General features: G+C 49.7%; 1 protein-coding gene across 2 annotated transcripts in view; it reads left to right on the forward strand.

Annotated features, from left to right (window-relative positions):
• The window catches only part of NAT10 (N-acetyltransferase 10), a 38,739-nt gene that overhangs the window by 15,045 nt on the left and 6,609 nt on the right, over positions 1-17,085 (forward strand). For both annotated transcript variants that reach the window (XM_029208345.1, XM_029208344.1), the window contains 15 exons: positions 78-176; positions 3,585-3,721; positions 6,512-6,636; positions 7,091-7,241; positions 7,525-7,621; positions 8,496-8,612; positions 9,494-9,595; positions 9,692-9,766; positions 10,340-10,456; positions 11,299-11,432; positions 11,643-11,691; positions 14,915-15,011; positions 15,096-15,206; positions 16,126-16,298; positions 16,806-16,925. In XM_029208345.1, the coding sequence (XP_029064178.1) occupies positions 78-176; positions 3,585-3,721; positions 6,512-6,636; positions 7,091-7,241; positions 7,525-7,621; positions 8,496-8,612; positions 9,494-9,595; positions 9,692-9,766; positions 10,340-10,456; positions 11,299-11,432; positions 11,643-11,691; positions 14,915-15,011; positions 15,096-15,206; positions 16,126-16,298; positions 16,806-16,925 (1,704 nt within the window). The remainder of the gene's footprint in view (positions 1-77; positions 177-3,584; positions 3,722-6,511; positions 6,637-7,090; positions 7,242-7,524; positions 7,622-8,495; positions 8,613-9,493; positions 9,596-9,691; positions 9,767-10,339; positions 10,457-11,298; positions 11,433-11,642; positions 11,692-14,914; positions 15,012-15,095; positions 15,207-16,125; positions 16,299-16,805; positions 16,926-17,085) is intronic.

Raw genomic sequence — 17,085 nt, forward strand, 5'->3', positions numbered from 1 at the left:
AATGCAAACTTTCGTAATATTTAGTTTCTAAAGCCTGTTTCTGACGTTTGGCATTGGTTTGGCTCTTTCCCTATTAGGAGCATCTGGATTATGAGATCATTCAGTCTCTAAATCCTGAATTTAACAAAGCCGTGATCAGAGTGAACATTTTTCGGGAACACAGGCAGACCATTCAGGTGAGGCTTGTTCTAAAACCCTACCACGTGGGGCCAGTGTCCTGCTGTATATGAATGCTCTAAGACGTCTCCTTTTATAGTTGTTTTATGTGCTGTGTAATTGCATATCTTTTAGACAGCGTTGTTGTTTTACGGTAAACGTGTTCCAGATTTTCAGCCTCTTCTAAAGAAAAACATTCAAGCAGACTACCAAATGTATGTAGCCAGATGGGAAAGTTGTAGTTTTGTCCCTTGAAAATTGAGTGAGTAGGATTGTAAGTATGCTGATCAGCTAAGAGAAATAAAATCATTTTTTCCGACATCATTTCTAATTTTGCTTAGTTACAGCAGGTTTTGAGATGATGCATCTGTAGCGAGGACAATAAATAACCTCACCATTTAAAAGAAGAAAAGTTCTTTGTAAAATGTACTCTGAATCTTTGTGGTTTAGCCGGTGGCCTATTTTCCTTTTTAAACAGTGTTTCCCCGAAAGCTCTGTGAATCTCCAGTGCTCTGTAAGCCTGAATGGTCTGTACCTGTCCAAAGGCTACAATTTTGTTAAATCATGACAGGCTTGCAGAAGGGATGGAGGCCCGTGGGCTCCTAATGGAGCAGGTTATCGATCACTTTTGGAGCTGGGTTGGGGTGGGAAGTGGGCCAGGTCAACTTGGCACTTTACGCCCTTGACCTTTATGCCTGTGAGGCATTTGTATATGTCTGTCAAGGAGGTATACCTTTTATCAAGGATCCAGGTTATAAATGAGGTTCAGTGTTTGTGCCTTTTTCCCTCAAGGACCTTAGTTTTTTTCTTGCTGGGTCTCTTTCTAGACTCTCTTCTTTCTGTGCGTTTCTTCCTACTTTGGCCTGGTTCTCTCAGCTGAGGGGAAGAGAGTCCAGTGTTGGGGTAGGGCGGGGTGAGGGGCAGGCTGCAGGCCCTGAGAATACAGAGATCTGTTAAAACTCAAGAAAAACACACAAACCAAAGAGGGAGAAGCTTTCCGTGAAATGCCTGGCTCAGCCCTCGCTGCTCCTTGGATCTGTCATCAGAGACCTTCTCGTATTACCAGAGTCCTTTTGTCTCCAGACTGGAGTTGAAGCGCAGAAGAGGTGACCTGACTTTATGAGGCTACATTTGTGTCTCTTTGAGACCTCTTTTTTCTTGCTGGAAATTGCGATACAGAAGAATATTAAAGTCGGCTGTGCCTCTCCAGGGGCCTGCTTCCTGCTGCTTTTATGAGGTGCTTGTTTAGTTTTTCTCTGTAAGGATCCAAGATGTGCGGCCTTACTGAGGACATGTATCTGCTGTCGGAAATGAGTGGGGTCTCTGCCCCCTCGACCCATCAGCTTTCAGCAAAGCAGTTAAAAAATCTCACCTGTAATGGAATACTTGAAAACTACAGGAAAGCACAGAGACCAATATAAGATAACACTCAGGTGCCCAGCACTCAGGCTTAAGAAATGCTGATGTTTTGCTGTTTGCTGTGTTTGTTTCACGTTTAAAAAGTCACTCATGGGCTTCCCTGGTGGCGCAGTGGTTGAGTCCGCCTGCCGATGCAGGGGACACGGGTTCGTGCCCCGGTCCGGGAGGATCCCACATGCCGTGGAGTGGCTGGGCCCGTGAGCCATGGCCACTGAGCCTGCGCGTCTGGAGCCTGTGCTCCGCAACGGGAGAGGCCACAACAGTGAGAGGCTCGTGTAACACACACACACACACACACACACACACACACACACACACACACACACACACGCATATTTTTGTTTTAAAGATCTGAATCCTCACAGACACGGTTGAAGTCCCTCTTGTACCCTTCCCCATCCATTCCCTTCCGTCACTCCCCATACTGTGCTCTGAGATTGGTGTGTTTCCTTTCTTTTTCTTCTCTTTTTTAATAAATTTATTTATTTATGTTTGGTTGGGCTGGGTCTTCATCACTGCACGCAGGTTTTCTCTAGTTGCGGCGAGCGGGCTTCCCATTGTGGTGCACGGGCTTCTCATTGCGGTGGCTTCTCTTGTGGCGGAGCATGGACTCTAGGCGCGCGAGCTTCAGTAGTTGTGGCTCGCGGGCTCTAGGGCACAGGCTCAGTAGTTGTGGCGCACAGGCTTAGTTGCTCCGCGGCACGTGGGATCTTCCCGGACCAGGGCTCGAACCCGTGTCCCCTGCATTGGCAGGCGGATTCTTAACCACCGCGCCACCAGGGAAGTCCCTGGTGTGTTTCCTTTCAATTCATTTGTTTGTATTTCACTACATAATTATGTATCCATAAATGGTAACATACTATACTTGTCTTTTTTCAGCTTGCCTTTTTTTCACTCAACATTTGTTTTCAAGTTGGTCCAGATTGAAGCTTGTAGATCTGGTTGATTCATTTTTAAGCACTATATGAGCACATTACAGTTTATTTATATGTTTCTAGAATTGGAATTGTTGGGTCTTAGGGTATACGTAGATTTCCATCTTTCTTGGATTTTGCCGGATTCTTCCTTAAAGTGTTTGTACATATTTACTCTCACCCCAGCACTCTCTTGAGTTTTTGTTTCCCCACGTCCTCACGAACACTGGGTGTTTTACTGCCATTTAAGTTTTGCCCGTCTGCGTGTGAAGTGGGGTCTCCTTGTTGTCTTGAGCATTGCGCTGATTACTAGTGAGGTTGAATACCTTTGTTTATGTTAGTTGGCTATTCAGGTTTCCTCTCCTGTAAAAATACCTCTTCATAGGCTTTTGCAAACTTTAAAAAGAGCAGGAACCCCTGTAGGAACTGAAAGGGTTGTTTATATGCATAAGGGTGCCAAGCTCATGGCAAGTTTGTGACATTAGACGGCCCAGCTAATAATATAAATAAGGATGTGTGAGCACTAAGAAGGTTATAAGTCTTAGAAGTGTCCCCACCAGTGCAGGGGGACCTGGGCTTTATATTGACAGTGTCAAAGCAGGACACAGTACCCAGAGTGTAGGAGATGCTTGAGAAACTCCTCCCCTTTAGCCATTGCTGGGACCAAGCTTGCCTCTGGCCCGCTGGCCAGAGTGAGGCTGGGGAGAAGCCTGAGAAGGGAGAGAGGAGAGAAAGGGAGGCACCACCTATCACTCAGCCAGGTCCCAGGTAGGGCATTTTTACAGATTTACCTATTTTTTTTCTCAAGCAGCCATCAGGTATTTCCTCCATTTTCTGGAGAGGAATCTGAGGTGCTGAGATGAAGTGACCTGCCCAGGGCCACACAGTCAGTGGTCGACCTGTTTGGACCCAGGCATCTGACTCTAAGCCCATCCCAGCTTTGCCCTGCCAGGGAAAAGCGAGGAGGAGGAATGAGAGAAGAAGAAATAGGACCGGGGAGAGAGAGTAAAGAGAGGCCTTTATGGTGACTCACCAGTGATCACAGCCATGGTATCAGGTGGCCAAGCTAATAACACAAGTTTTTCTTTTGGGCAGTATATACATCCTGCAGATGCTGTGAGACTGGGCCAGGCTGAACTTGTTGTCATCGATGAAGCTGCTGCCATCCCCCTCCCCCTGGTGAAGAGCCTTCTGGGCCCCTACCTTGTGTTCATGGCATCCACCATCAACGGGTGAGGCACCTTGGGCAGGAGCCGTTGCTCCCATTGTAGGTTGTTGCCAGTTAGATAGCAACAATCTAATCTTAACGAATTAGATTAGATCTTAACAACAATCTTAACGAATGTGACCTGGGCCTGGGTGGGTAGGGCTGATTCCTGAAGTTTCTCTCTCCTCGGCCTTCTCCTTGGCAGCTGGCCCCTTCATAGTAAACTATAGCTCACTTCTGGTCTGAGCTACGGCCCACCAGAACAGGCAGCACCAGACTGAAGAACTTCATAACCCAGCTGATGAGTGTCTCCTTCTGTCCGTAGACCTGATGAAGTTCTAAAGGGCACATGGGTGGCAATACCAGTGTCTTATCTCTGAGGCTTACGTGAAAATATAGTATTAAAGTAACTGTATAGTTATCATAAGAAAGCAGGCGCAAGAGCTTTTTTAACATTTTGAAATATTTAGTTCTTGTTTGCTTTAGAAAAGCTAGAAAGGTAAGGTAAGCAAAAAGAAAAATCACCGGTGATCTGACCATATAGAGACAGCTTCTGTTAGAATTTTGGTGTACATTTTCTGTGCATTTATTTAACTTTTTCATTTTGAATAAGAACATAAACATAGTTTTCATAATGTCTTGAATTTGCTTTTTTATTCTATATATAGACTTATTATTTGACTGCTTTGCTTATACTGAAAACAGTCAGATAAAATGGGTTTTACTCTTTTTTGATAACTGCTTTATTGAGATATATTTAAAGTGTATAATTCAGTGATTTTTAGTATATTCATAGAGTTGTGAAACCATCACCACAGTCAATTTTAAAACATTTTCATTACCCCAGAAAGAAACCCCATATCCTTTAATTATCATCCTCCAGTTCCTTCCCAACCCCCAGTTCTAGGCGACCGCTAATCAACTTTATGTATCTATGGATTTGCCTATTCTGGACACTTTATATAAGTGGAATCTTAGAATATGTGGTCTTTTGTGACTGGCTTCTTTCACTAACCGTAATGTTTTCAAGGTTCATCCGTGTAGCTTATATCAGTACTTCATTCCTTTTTATGGCTGAATGCTATTCCATTGTATGTTTATGCACATTTTGTTTTTCCATTCATCTTTTTGATGGTCATTTGGGTTGTTTCTCTCTTTTGGCTAGTAGCAGTAATGCTGCTGTCAACATTCATGTACAGGTTTTTGTGCAGACATGTTTTCTGTTCTTTCGGGTATATACCTAGAAGTGGAATTAGCGGGTCAAATGATAACTTTCTGTTTAACTGTTAGCGAACTGCTAGATTGCTTTCCTAAGCAGCTGTACCATTTTACCTTCCCATCGCAGTGTCTGAGGGTTCCAGTTTTTCCATATCCTTGCTAGCATTTATATGTCTTTTTGATTATAGCCATCCTAATGAGTATGAAATGGTATCTCATGTGGTCTTCATTTGCATTTCCCTGATGGCTGGTGATGTGGGGCATCTTACATGCTTATTGGCCATTATTTATCTTCTTTGGAGAAGTATCTATTCAGATCCTCTGCTCATCTTTCTAATTGAGTTGTCTTACTTATTATTGAGTTGTATGGAAGGGTTCCTTATATGGTTTAGATACAAGTCTCATATACATGATTTGCAAAAATTTTCTCCCACTCAACAACTTTCTCCCACTCAAGAAATTCCACTTTCTTGATAATGTTCTTTGAAACACAAAATTTTTTTAGCTTTGTTGCTTGTGCTTACTTTTTTTTTTTAAATAAGTAAATGGAATTCCTTTGAGAATGCTTTGTTATATGGGGCAGGCAGGAGTAATAAAAGCACTTCAAAATTTAATTTTTTGATCATTCTTTAAAAGTAGTATTTGAGTTAGAGGAAGTATTTATACAGTACCCTTATTTATGATAATGAATACTATGAAACAGTGTAAAACCGAAAATTAAAAAAACCCACTGAGCAGTCTGCACCCTGTGGTCACGTGTGCTTGTGACCAAAGACAAGGAGGAAATAACAATTGAAAAGAGCTGGTACAGTGATCAGATTATAGATGATTTCTTTTCCCCAAATTTTTTATTACTTCTTTATGTCATCTTTTAAATGAAAGTAGTAATGAGAAAAGTTACTTGGGTGGTGGACTTGTTTAATCTTAATTTTTTCAAACTGGAAGTGTTCTCTGTTCATTTTTTCAAGCATGGAACTTCTAATAGCAGCTCTTATTAATTGGCCATTTACCTGTGTTCCAGTTCCATTATGCTAAATGCTTTATTCACGTCATCTTCTCAGTCCTTATTTATTATTTTTTTTGTGGTACACGGGCCTCTCACTGTTGTGGCCTCTCCCGTTGCGGAGCACAGGCTCCGGACGTGCAGGCTCAGCGGCCATGGCTCACGGGACCAGCCGCTCCGCGGCATGTGGGATCTTCCCGGATCGGGGCACGAACCCGTGTCCCCTGCATCGGCAGGCGGACTCTCAACCACCGCGCCACCAGGGGAGCCCTCAGTCCTTATTTGTTAGTTCACAGTACAGTCTGGTGAGATGTGTGGAATAGTCCCCTTTTGAGGAGGAGGCTAAAAGGGGTTGAGTTCTTTGTCCAGAGGTACTAAATGGACATGCCAGGACTTGAGCCCAGGCCCAGATGGCTCCGAGGTGAGCCACCATGCAGCCCTGCCTCCTTTGGGCATGGAAGTTCAGAGGTGACAGGGTTGTCCTCGGCGAACAGCAGTCTGGTGTTTCATCAGGACGAGGAAGGTAGTTCTCTGTTCCCTCCTAGAGAGTTGATTTGGGACCTCATGCCCGATTGCCTTTGCTTTTGCTCCTAGCTACGAGGGCACTGGCCGGTCTCTGTCCCTCAAGCTAATTCAGCAGCTCCGTCAACAGAGTGCCCAGAGCCAGGTCAGCACCACCGCCGAGAACAAGACCACGACGACCGCCAGACTGGCATCAGGTACCCCTGGAGCTCTGAATGCGCCTGTAGTGCACAGCAAGTCACTTCACACTCTCCTGCGGGATCCTTCCGCTCATGACCACATGGGCGGTAACAGACCGTCTGACCATCAGGCAGAGAGGTTGAGTCCCCAAGAGGTGAAGTTGCTTTTCTCTGAGGAACAGCAAACCAGTGACCAGATGGGAGGCTGACCTGGGCCTTCTGGTGGCTAGATTCCTGTTTGTCACCATCTCAGGACATTGGTTGCATTGACTTAGAGAGATCCCCTTGGGATTGGTGTCGAGGCAAGTTGAACATCCACCAGAACAATTTAAAACCACTCGCTTTAAATTCTTGAGCCATATTTTGTGAGCGCCATGTGACAGAGATAGAGTAGAACATTTGCCTTGCTCTTGTGGACAAAAAGTATTTACTAGTTGCTCCTCACTGTGTGTGTGTGTTTTGTGGGGAACAGCGCGAACACTGCATGAGGTTTCCCTGCACGAGTCGATCCGATACGCCCCTGGGGATGCAGTAGAGAAGTGGCTGAACGACCTGCTGTGCCTGGATTGCCTCAACATCACTCGGATCATCTCTGGCTGCCCCTTGCCTGAAGCCTGTGAGCTGTATCCTCCTGGGTTCCATTTGCCCTGTGAAAGGGAGAGGGGGCAATGGAAGAGTTGAACAAAGGGTTTTGGCCCTTTGCTTCATAGGCTGCTGCTCTAGGGAGAGGGGAAAGTTGAATGTTGTTGATTTCCCTTCTTTTCCTCCCTAATATGTTTCTGCTCAGAACCAGGGGCTCCTCTTCCCAGGTTGAGGGAAACCCACATATCCAGGTGACCCTTGGAAGTAGTGTGTCCTGTTCTGGGTTCTCTTTGATTTGCTTTGGTTGCTTAACTCCAGATCCAGCTACTATGTTAATAGAGATACCCTCTTTTGCTACCACAAAGCCTCTGAGGTTTTCCTCCAACGGCTTATGGCCCTCTATGTGGCTTCTCATTACAAGGTAACTGCAGCTAGCCCTCGGGTGAACTTTAGCAGTGAATTCCAGCACTGGGCAGTGCCTTTTGACTCGGCTTTTTGCATGTTTTGTTACCCAGTGGCTCAGGTGACCATTCCACTGGGACTTGAACGTCCTGATGTTGGCAAGGTCCAGGGATCCTGCTGGAGGGGTTGCATTTCCCATTGTTGTTCAGGCTTGTCGTGGGCTCCAGCTTTGCATACAGAGTGTGAGATTTCTGCACGTAGCTCCGTGTGTGGTAGCTGGAGAGGGTGGAAAGTTTTGCCCATTTTAAAAGGGGTACTTATATTTCTTGCCTGTTGGCTAAATGGATGGGCTGAGATGACATAGCAGTTGTAATCCGGGGGCTGCTGTTTGACCTGAGACCAGCCTTACACCCCTGGGCTGTTTTTAAGGAGCAGTGAATGAGAATTTGGAATATTTGAAAGTCTTAAAAAGGCACATTGGAAAGGACACTTTTTGAGTGTCTAGGTAGCTTTTTTATGAACACCCTTTAAACGGAAAGCCAAAGCGTTGATGTTAGAAGTGGTGAGAGGTTGTCTTGAAATAGCAGCCTCTTATCAGGAAGAAGTCCGCCTCCCAGCTGTGAAGTATATAGCACTAACTAAGCAGGTCTCTGCTCCGCTCTGCAGCCTCCGCACTCGTGGTGAGGTGACAGCAAACGCTGGAGGCTTAAGTCCCACTTAAGCCCTTACGGAGGGTCTCAGGCTGGCCGGCTATGATGCTGGAAAGGCGCTTTGACGGGTTTCAGCACATCACCTGGCTCTGGGGAAGGCAGTTCTCCAGTCATGACTGGAGTAGCCTCTCGAGTGAGGACAGGATGAGGAGTGCTTCTCACTGACCTGTTGGTGCCCCACAGAACTCTCCCAACGATCTCCAGATGCTTTCTGATGCGCCTGCTCACCATCTCTTCTGCCTCCTGCCTCCCGTGCCCCCCACCCAGAATGCCCTTCCTGAAGTGCTTGCTGTCATCCAGGTACAGAAGCTGAGGTGTCCTTGTGCCATTGATTTTGGGACCCACTTAGGCATCAAGGATTAGTGGCTCGGTAACCGCCGCGCAGAAGGGGAAGCTGCTGATTCCTGGTCTCAAGCCTAGTGACTGGACGTATCCAGGCAGGCGATTAGGGTGCATCAAAGGAAACTACCACCCAGACAGAGACCCAAAGCCCCACTGTTCATGGATGGGTGAAAATCAGAACTGGCCACTCGTATTTTGACTTGCAGCTCCTAAACCAGCACTTTATTTTCCTCCTTTATTACTGAAGCAGTACATGCTACTTGTAAGATTAGAAGACACAGATTGGGAAGATGTGTTTAATGCCTAGCCTGTATTTATGCATTTCTTTCTCATTTTTCCTGTTCATAAACATGCGATCATAGTATTTGGTAATCTGGGTTTTTTTTTCAATGTGTCAGATATTCATAATCTGTGTAATTTTTAAGGCTGCATTGTATTTCATGACGTGCACGTACGGTACTATGTTTAACCATCCTCCTGTTAGACCCTGGAGTCACTGACGTTGCACAGTTCTGTAGAGAGCCGCGTGAGCGTCCTGAGCCTTAATTGATGAGCTCACATGTACACCATGTGTGGAGACCCTCTTCTAGTGTGGTTTTGCTCTCTGGGCCAGGAGGATGTCAGTATTCTGCCTTCTTAGTGAGGGTGTCAGGATGCCCAGGGGACACAGTAATGAAACTTCTCTTGGAAATGGATGAGTTGGTTACAGGGTTAAGCATGCGCTGGAGTGGAAACAGCCGGCCTAGTCAGAGCAAGGGCGGAGTGCTGGTGAGGTTCTGGGGGTGGGCTCTGAACCTGGAGCCGGCCTTTCTGTGTGCACTGTCCTGCTTCCCCAACAGGTGTGCCTCGAGGGGGAGATTTCTCGCCAGTCCATCTTGAACAGCCTGTCTCGAGGCAAGAAGGCTTCGGGGGACCTGATTCCATGGACAGTGTCGGAACAGGTGATGTGCTTTCCCTGGTGTGTCTGAGCGAGTGAAGCTGGCAGTGCTGGAGACTGTCTTTTGTTGCTTAGTTACCGGCTTGTGTCTCCCCCACAGTTCCAAGACCCAGACTTCGGCGGCCTTTCGGGTGGAAGGGTGGTTCGCATTGCTGTTCACCCGGATTATCAAGCGGTAGCGTGTCCTCGTGTGTGCTGTTATTTAAACCTGGTGTGCTGTAATTAGCTGAAGCCGTGTTGCTGGCCGCTCGTTCGGGCAGGTGTATGCGGTTGTTTAAATAGGAAGCTGGTCAAGGAGTAGCAGGTCCAGGTCCCCCTCTGCTGCGGACGGTTTGCCCGGGGCTGGGGGTGGGTGGGCAGGATGATTGTATGTGCTCACTCTTTGTGAGGACAGGGGACTCGTGAACCAGATCTGCTTCCTGTAGCTACCTCCTGTCTTAGAAGTCCTCACCGAAGAGTTAGCCGTAGAGTCGTCAGTTCCGAGCTCGCTGATCTGTGGACCAGAAAGCATGCTCAGCCATCCTCACGTTCTTGACGGGCTGGACAGTGCGAGAGTGAGGGTCGTGCCATGCTAGGTCTTAAGGGTCTCTGCTTTGACCTTGTTGAGGGGTTTCATTGGTTCCCTTTGCGAAGTGCAGTTTGACCTGGAGTGAAGGCTTTCTAGAAGCAATACAGGGGCGTACGAGTGGCCTAGACACTGAGGACATCTCTCTTCCCTTTGCCTGTTTCCCTCCATGTTTGGTCACAGATGGGCTATGGCAGCCGAGCCCTGCAGCTGCTGCAGATGTACTATGAGGGCAGATTCCCTTGTCTCGAGGAAAAGGTCCTGGAGCCCTCACAAGAAATTCACACTGTCAGCAGTGAGGTAAGCATCTTCTGGCCGAGCTCCTGGTTCCGGGGAGGGCCATCCTCTGGGTCTCCAGGAGTATCATCAAGAGCTGTCCTGTGGTCTGGGCTCTCTGAGCAGTAGCAGCAGAGTTCCTCTCTGGCTTTGGAGAAGCTTCTCTTTCCCCAGCTGACACTGAGACTGAGGCCCTCGGTTCAGCATCATCCACCTCACCTGGAGGCCCGTTGAGAGTGTCAGCTCTTGACCCCTGCCCCGGGCCTCCCGAATCCGAGGCTCTGGGTGGGGCCCAGCAATCTGCCTGAAGCTCCCAGGTGATGCTGATCCACAAGCCGGCTTAAAGCCACAGCTGTGCAGTCTCCTCCTCTCAGTACTGAACTCAGACTCAGGGAAGCTCTGTCTTTCTGGGTAAGAATGCTTAACGCCAGGAGCTGGGACAGCTTTTCACACGGGTTCATTTGATTTTTCAGGGTGTGCCTGTTCAGGAGGTGGGAAGGGGCTTATACTTAAGGTCGGGCTCAGAGGTTTGTCACTTCCCAAGACACAGAGCCATCCGGTGACAGGCCTGCGTCTTCAGCGCCTTACCTCTGTCTCTGTAAATGCGTTTGGCATTTCTAAACCGTGTGGCTGTTTCCCGAATTCTGGGTTTTGAGCAGTGTGAGTCCGTGCTTGTCTAGGGGTTTGGTATCCTTAGGAATGATGACTGGACTTAGTGGTGATTTTACATTTTAAAAACCAAGACACCTGTCCCGGTTTTTGCTGTGTTCGTCCAGAGCTTGGTGTGGCCAGGGGTGCTTGGCAATGTCATTAACCTTCCTCTCTCTCCGCTGGGTGGACGTGCTCTCCCCTCTGGCACCCTCCAGGCTGTCAGCTTGCTGGAAGAGGTCGTCACTCCCCGGAAGGACCTGCCTCCCTTACTTCTCAAACTGAACGAGAGGCCTGCCGAGCACCTGGACTACCTGGGGGTGTGCTACGGCTTGACCCCCAGGCTCCTCAGGTAAGCGTTCGCCTGCCCTTCCTCCCGCAGCATCCCTTTGGCCTTGGTGTCCTGAGAATGAGAGTCCTGTGGGCTGCGTGTCTGCCTTTGCAGTGGTGTCAGCTGTCCTGACGCCCCCGCACCGCTGCCCTCACCCCCCGCCCTTCCCAGCTCTGTGTGTCAGCCGCTCCCAGAAGGCACACGTGGTGACCTGCTCTGTATCGTTTGCAGGTTCTGGAAACGAGCTGGCTTTGTCCCTGTTTATGTGAGACAGACCCCGGTGAGTGAGGCGCCTGGCAGGGGAGGGTGGTGACAGGTGTGTCCTCGCAGAGCCCTGGCGCCTCCCGCTGTGCCCTGAGCGGTGCGCCTGTGCCGCCAGGAGGCTTCTCTGAATGCCCCCGGAGCAGCCGCCCCTACTGAGGGCCGCACGGCCGCTCTCCCCACTGCACACTCTAGCGGCTTCGCGCTCCACGCTGAGATGGCGGAAGTGCACGTGGGCTTGTTCACCACGTTCTGGAATCCTGTCACTGGGGGCCTCCTCGAATTTGTATTTTTTAAAAACAGGAAGAAAAGTGGTTCTAGGGGAGGAGTGCATACTATAAGCTGGTATCTGAAGGAGGGATGCGCTTGTGTGGACAACAGAGCCATAGAGGATAAAATGGAAGATGAGAGAGTTAGTGGCTGTCAGTTCATTAAAAAAAAAAAATTTATTTAGTGCGTGCACTGAATCAAGCAGTGAGCAAGACAAGCCGTGAAGCTTATTTTCTAATGAGGAGAAATAGGCAGCAAAAAAGTGAGCAGACGAGAAGTATTCAGATAGTGACGGTGTAATGAGTGGTCAGGCTTCTGAGGGGTGACCTTTCAAACTGCAACCTGAATGATCAGGGTGGACCAGCCACGTGACAGTCCTGCCTGCAGAAAAGTGAGCGTATTCAAGCAGGGGGCACAGCAAATGTGAGGACCTGAGGCAGAAAGGAAGTTGGTGATTTGAAGGAAACAAAGGGCCAGTGTGGCTGGAGGGACCTTGAAAGGAAAGGGTGGTGATTCACAGCGGGGCAAGTGGGTCTGGGCAGGGACTCTGCGCTCCCTCCCCGTTCAGGTGGAGGGAGGGGTTAGAGGGAAGGTGCTGGGGCTGCCGTGTAGATGATGGACGGTGGCCCGTGAGTAGAGGCGGGGAGATGAGCAGCTTGGCTGGGGAGGACATGGTGAGGGGAGAGAAGGGCCAGATGCCAGGGGTGTTTGGGAGGTGAACTGAGAAGAGGTGAAGGATGGGGGTGTGGAAGGTAAGTGAACAGAAGCATCAAGGGTAGTTCTTTGGTTTTTGGCTGGAGAGACTGGCTGAGAAACTGGGTGTTGGAGGTGCTGTTTCCTGGGATAAGACTCAATGGGAGGCTTCCCTGGTGGCGCAGCGGTTAAGAACCCAGCTGCCAGTGCAGGGGACACGGGTCCGAGCCCTGGTCCAGGAAGATCCCACATGCCGCGGTGCAGCTAAGCCTGTGCGCCACAACGGCTGAGCCTGCGCTCTAGAGCCCGCGAGCCACAACTACTGAAGCCCGCGCGCCTAGAGCCCGTGCTCCACAGCAAGAGACGCCACCGCAATGAGAAGCCCGCGCACCACAACAAGGAGTGTCCCCCCGCTCACCGCAACTAGAGAAAGCCTGCGCGCAGCAACGATGACCCAAAGCAGCCAAAAAAATAAATAAATAAAATAAAATAATAAATAAATTAAAAAAGAAACTGAATGGGGTAGGACCAGATTTGGAGGTGGAAGTGGGAATTGTTTTTGGCATAGTAAGTGTGTGATGCCTATTAGACAGCCAAGTGTGGAAGTATGGAATAGGCAGTTGACTATAGGAGTCTGGAGATCAAGGAAGAGGTCGGGGCTGGAGACAGAGATTTGAGAGTCGTCAGCATACTCTTAATAGAATATACTCTCGGGGTCAAGGATTTTTTTGGTGCGGGGTGGGGTGGCCTGTTTTCTTCACAGCTATAACCCCAGCACCTGATAGCATCTGCTGTGTATAGTACATGCTCAGTAAATACTTTTGTTCAGTGAATAAGTATTTAAAGCTGTTGGACGAAGGGGCTGAGAATAAAGAGGGTGAGTCCTTAGACTCTGCAGCATTTAGAGGAAAGAGTCAGGAAACACAGCAAGGGAGGCTGAGGAGTAGCCATGATCTGTAGGAGAAGGGCAGGGGCTGTGGTGTCAGAATCCAAGAATAACGAGTGTTTCAGGAAGGGGAGTCACTGCTGTCAGAGAACAAGTAAGGTTAGGACAGTTGACCATTGGATTTGTCGGTGTTGGTGATCGGAATAAAGGCAGTTTCAGTGGAGTGGCGGGATCAACCTGACCGGAGAGAATGGGAGGTGAGGAAACAGACTGAATACACGATTCCTACACGAGGCAAAGGGAGCAGAGGAATAAGGTAGCTGGGGGGAGATTGGAGTCAGGGCAGGTTTGTCAGCCGGGAGATTCCAGAACATGTTTGTTTGCTGCAGGGTATGATCCTGTAGAGATCATGCAGATGCAGGTGAGGGGGGCTGATTGCAGGACTACAGGCCTGGAAGAGGCAGGAGGGTAGGACCTGGAGTGCAGGGGGAGAGGTGGCCACCGCATCCCTCACAGCAGGAGGGAAGCAAAGAGTGGGCACAGAAGGTATTGGTCAGCTGGTGGAGCTGGTGCAGCTGGTGCTGGGAGGATGAAGAAGTTCTTCAGGTCAGTGTCTAAGGGTGGCACCCATCTGAGAGTTCAGAGCTGGACTGATGAGGACCACTGGGTGTGTGGCTGCTTCCACGTGGGCAGGAGCAGCTGTAGAGGGGCTGGGTCCTTGTCAGTAACCCTGGTCGAGGCTGGAGTGTAAGTTTGGTGGTCGACTGCAAGGACTACACAAGCAGTGAGTTCGGCGTGGACCATGGTGCGTCCCTGTGGTCTTGTACTGTGCAGTGCTTGTTTGTGACGTGGTGGTGGCCTTTTGTTACTTGAATGCCCTTCAGTTGAAATCCATTAGGTATTTTTATGGTGTTGGGCTTTGTGGTTGTTGTGTAGTAGAAATTAAAAAACCTGTGGTTACTGCTTTAGTACCTAAAGGAGCCTGCACTTGCAAACCTGTTGCCAGCAGGGGAACTCTTGCCGTACTTGCTTTTGGCCATGCAGTTTTTGCTGCGAGCACCCAAAACACGTTGATTGGATCATGTGGAGTTTAAGCTGTAATGCCTCCCGGTTCAGAATCTGACCTGACGTGAGCAAGGGGCTCACAGCAGAAGACACGCTCCGAAGGTCTGAGCAGCTTTGCGCCATCGCTGGGGCACCTGCTCGGAAGCTGCAGGGCAAAGTGGTCTCTGGAAGCTGTCGTGTAGGCAGTGGGCCCTGCGAGAATGAAGGCGAGGACGCCTCTCCTGCTGGGGAGGAAGCAAGGGCCCGTGTAAGCGTGCTTGCCCTTCAGCAGTGACAGGTCCTTCGTAAAAGGGGGTCTTGGTGCCAGTTAGGGATTTGTGTTTCCCAGAATGACCTGACCGGAGAACACTCGTGCATCATGCTAAAGACGTTGATGGACGAGGAGGAGGCCGACCAGGGCGCCTGGCTCTCTGCCTTTTGGAAAGGTGAGTGGGAGTGGAGGTGGAGGGTGGCCAGGTGCAGGCACAGGGGCCTGCAGACCTCTGACACTGTGTGGTTGAACACCGCAGATTTCCGAAGGCGATTCCTAGCCCTGCTGTCCTACCAGTTCAGCACCTTCTCTCCTTCCCTGGCCCTGAACATCCTTCAGAACAGGAACATCGGGAAACCCGTGCAGCTGGGTGAGCTGGTGGGGCGGCCGGAGGGCTGGTGGGGCTTGGTGTGGAACAGGCGGTGGGCATGTGGTCCAGGAAGAGGGCTGGACTAGGAATGGAGGGACTGGTTCCAGGCCTGCGTCTCCCCCATCCCCCTCTGCTCAGCAGGCCCTGCGCCACCTCAGGGCCGCTATCGCACACTGCCCTCACGACAGGACTTGGGGGGAAGGACTTGGCTTTAGAGGTGTAAGTAAGGCCTACAGCTGGTCAGTTGTGGAACCTGATCTAAATCCTGTGAGCTAGGGTAACTAGCTCAATTCTGAGGCTCCGTTTCCTCATTCATGAAATTGTAATAAGAATATGCTGTCAACCTTCTATGGCCAACACATAGAAGTGCTTTGGGCATGTAGATTCTGTTTGAATATTTAAAACACAAAAAAAGGTGTAAGGGATCATTAGTGTTAACAGCCGTGGGGTATTTTTTCCCTCTTGCTAGTTACATGTACGTATACCCTTTTTTTGGGCCAATTATATTTTGGTGTAAAAATCTGTTTGTCGAGCTGGGTGGAGCATGCCTGTTTTCTGTGAAGCTGCGTCCTGAGGAGAAGTGACAAAGTGGGGAAAGTGTTGCATTCCTCTAACCCCAGGGCACGGGAGCCTTTCTTGGTCTGATGTGTTGGCGTGGAACTCTGAGCAAGGGTCACACACCATCCGTCCCCCTCCCTGCGTGGACCAAGCTGCCTCCGCTTTGCAGGAGGAGGGTCAGGGCGGCCCAGGGTGGGCAGGCACTTTTAGGTGGCTCCTGCCCGGCTCCTGCTGAAGGCCCAGTGGAGGAGCAGCTGTTGGGTGCCACCTGGGGACTGTTGTGAGTGCCATCTGGGAATCTCGTCAGACCCTGCAAGGGCGTTGGGCTCACCTGACTCGTCTGGCTCTGTCGCATGTCCAGCCCTGTGCCGGGAGGAGCTGGAAGCACTCTTCCTCCCCTATGACCTGAAGAGGCTGGAGATGTATTCACGGAACATGGTTGACTATCACCTCATCATGGACATGATCCCGGCCATCTCCCAGATGTATTTCCTGAACCAGCTGGGGGACCTGGCCCTGTCTGCTGCCCAGTCGGTAGGTCACCTGCTGCTCGTGTGCTGGTTTTGTGGAGCAGTTTATATGCTGGGTGTCGGTCGGATGCTCTGACATAACTTTGTGCATTTAATTCTTCGTGGTGCTGATGGGGGGGTAGCGGTCTCACCTTTTACACGTGGGGACTCTTGGGCTTTGCAGTTGAGCCGTGTGCCCAGCAGTGCAGTAAGTAAGTAGAAGTGCTGCAGTCTGGACCCACGTTCTTCCACCCCACCACGTTGCCTTGATTCTTGCTCTGCTTCATCAGAGGTCCAGGAGCACCTTGTACTTGTAGCCATAAAGCAGCTATTTGCCGGGATAAGAAGTTAGTTTGGAGATTTCAGGAGGAGGGAGTTTTCCTAGTGGTTTCAGTAACAGGGTGAATGGGAAGATTCCACAATAGTGTCAGTCAGTGTTTTGGTCAAGAGAGTGTAACTCTGGTTCTTGGTGTGGTTTTAATGGGCAAAAGCCTGCCCTGGCAGCCACTCCAACAGATCCTCCGTCCCCCAGGCTCTTCTCTTGGGGATTGGCCTGCAACACAAGTCTGTGGACCAGCTGGAAAAGGAGATCGAGCTGCCCTCAGGCCAGTTGATGGGACTTTTCAACCGGATCATCCGCAAGGTTGTGAAGGTAACCTCAGCTGAGGGCAGGGCTTTGGCCTGTGTTGAAAAATGTGTCAAGCCCACTCCCTGCCCCAGGATGCAGAAAGGTTAACATTTGGCTGTGTTTGCTGCAGATCTTCACACACACACACACACACACACACACACACACACACACACACACACAC

The sequence above is a fragment of the Monodon monoceros genome, unplaced genomic scaffold (assembly GCF_005190385.1).
Source record: "Monodon monoceros isolate NGI ecotype Baffin Bay Population unplaced genomic scaffold, NGI_Narwhal_1 Super_Scaffold_7, whole genome shotgun sequence".
Lineage (NCBI taxonomy): Eukaryota > Metazoa > Chordata > Mammalia > Artiodactyla > Monodontidae > Monodon > Monodon monoceros.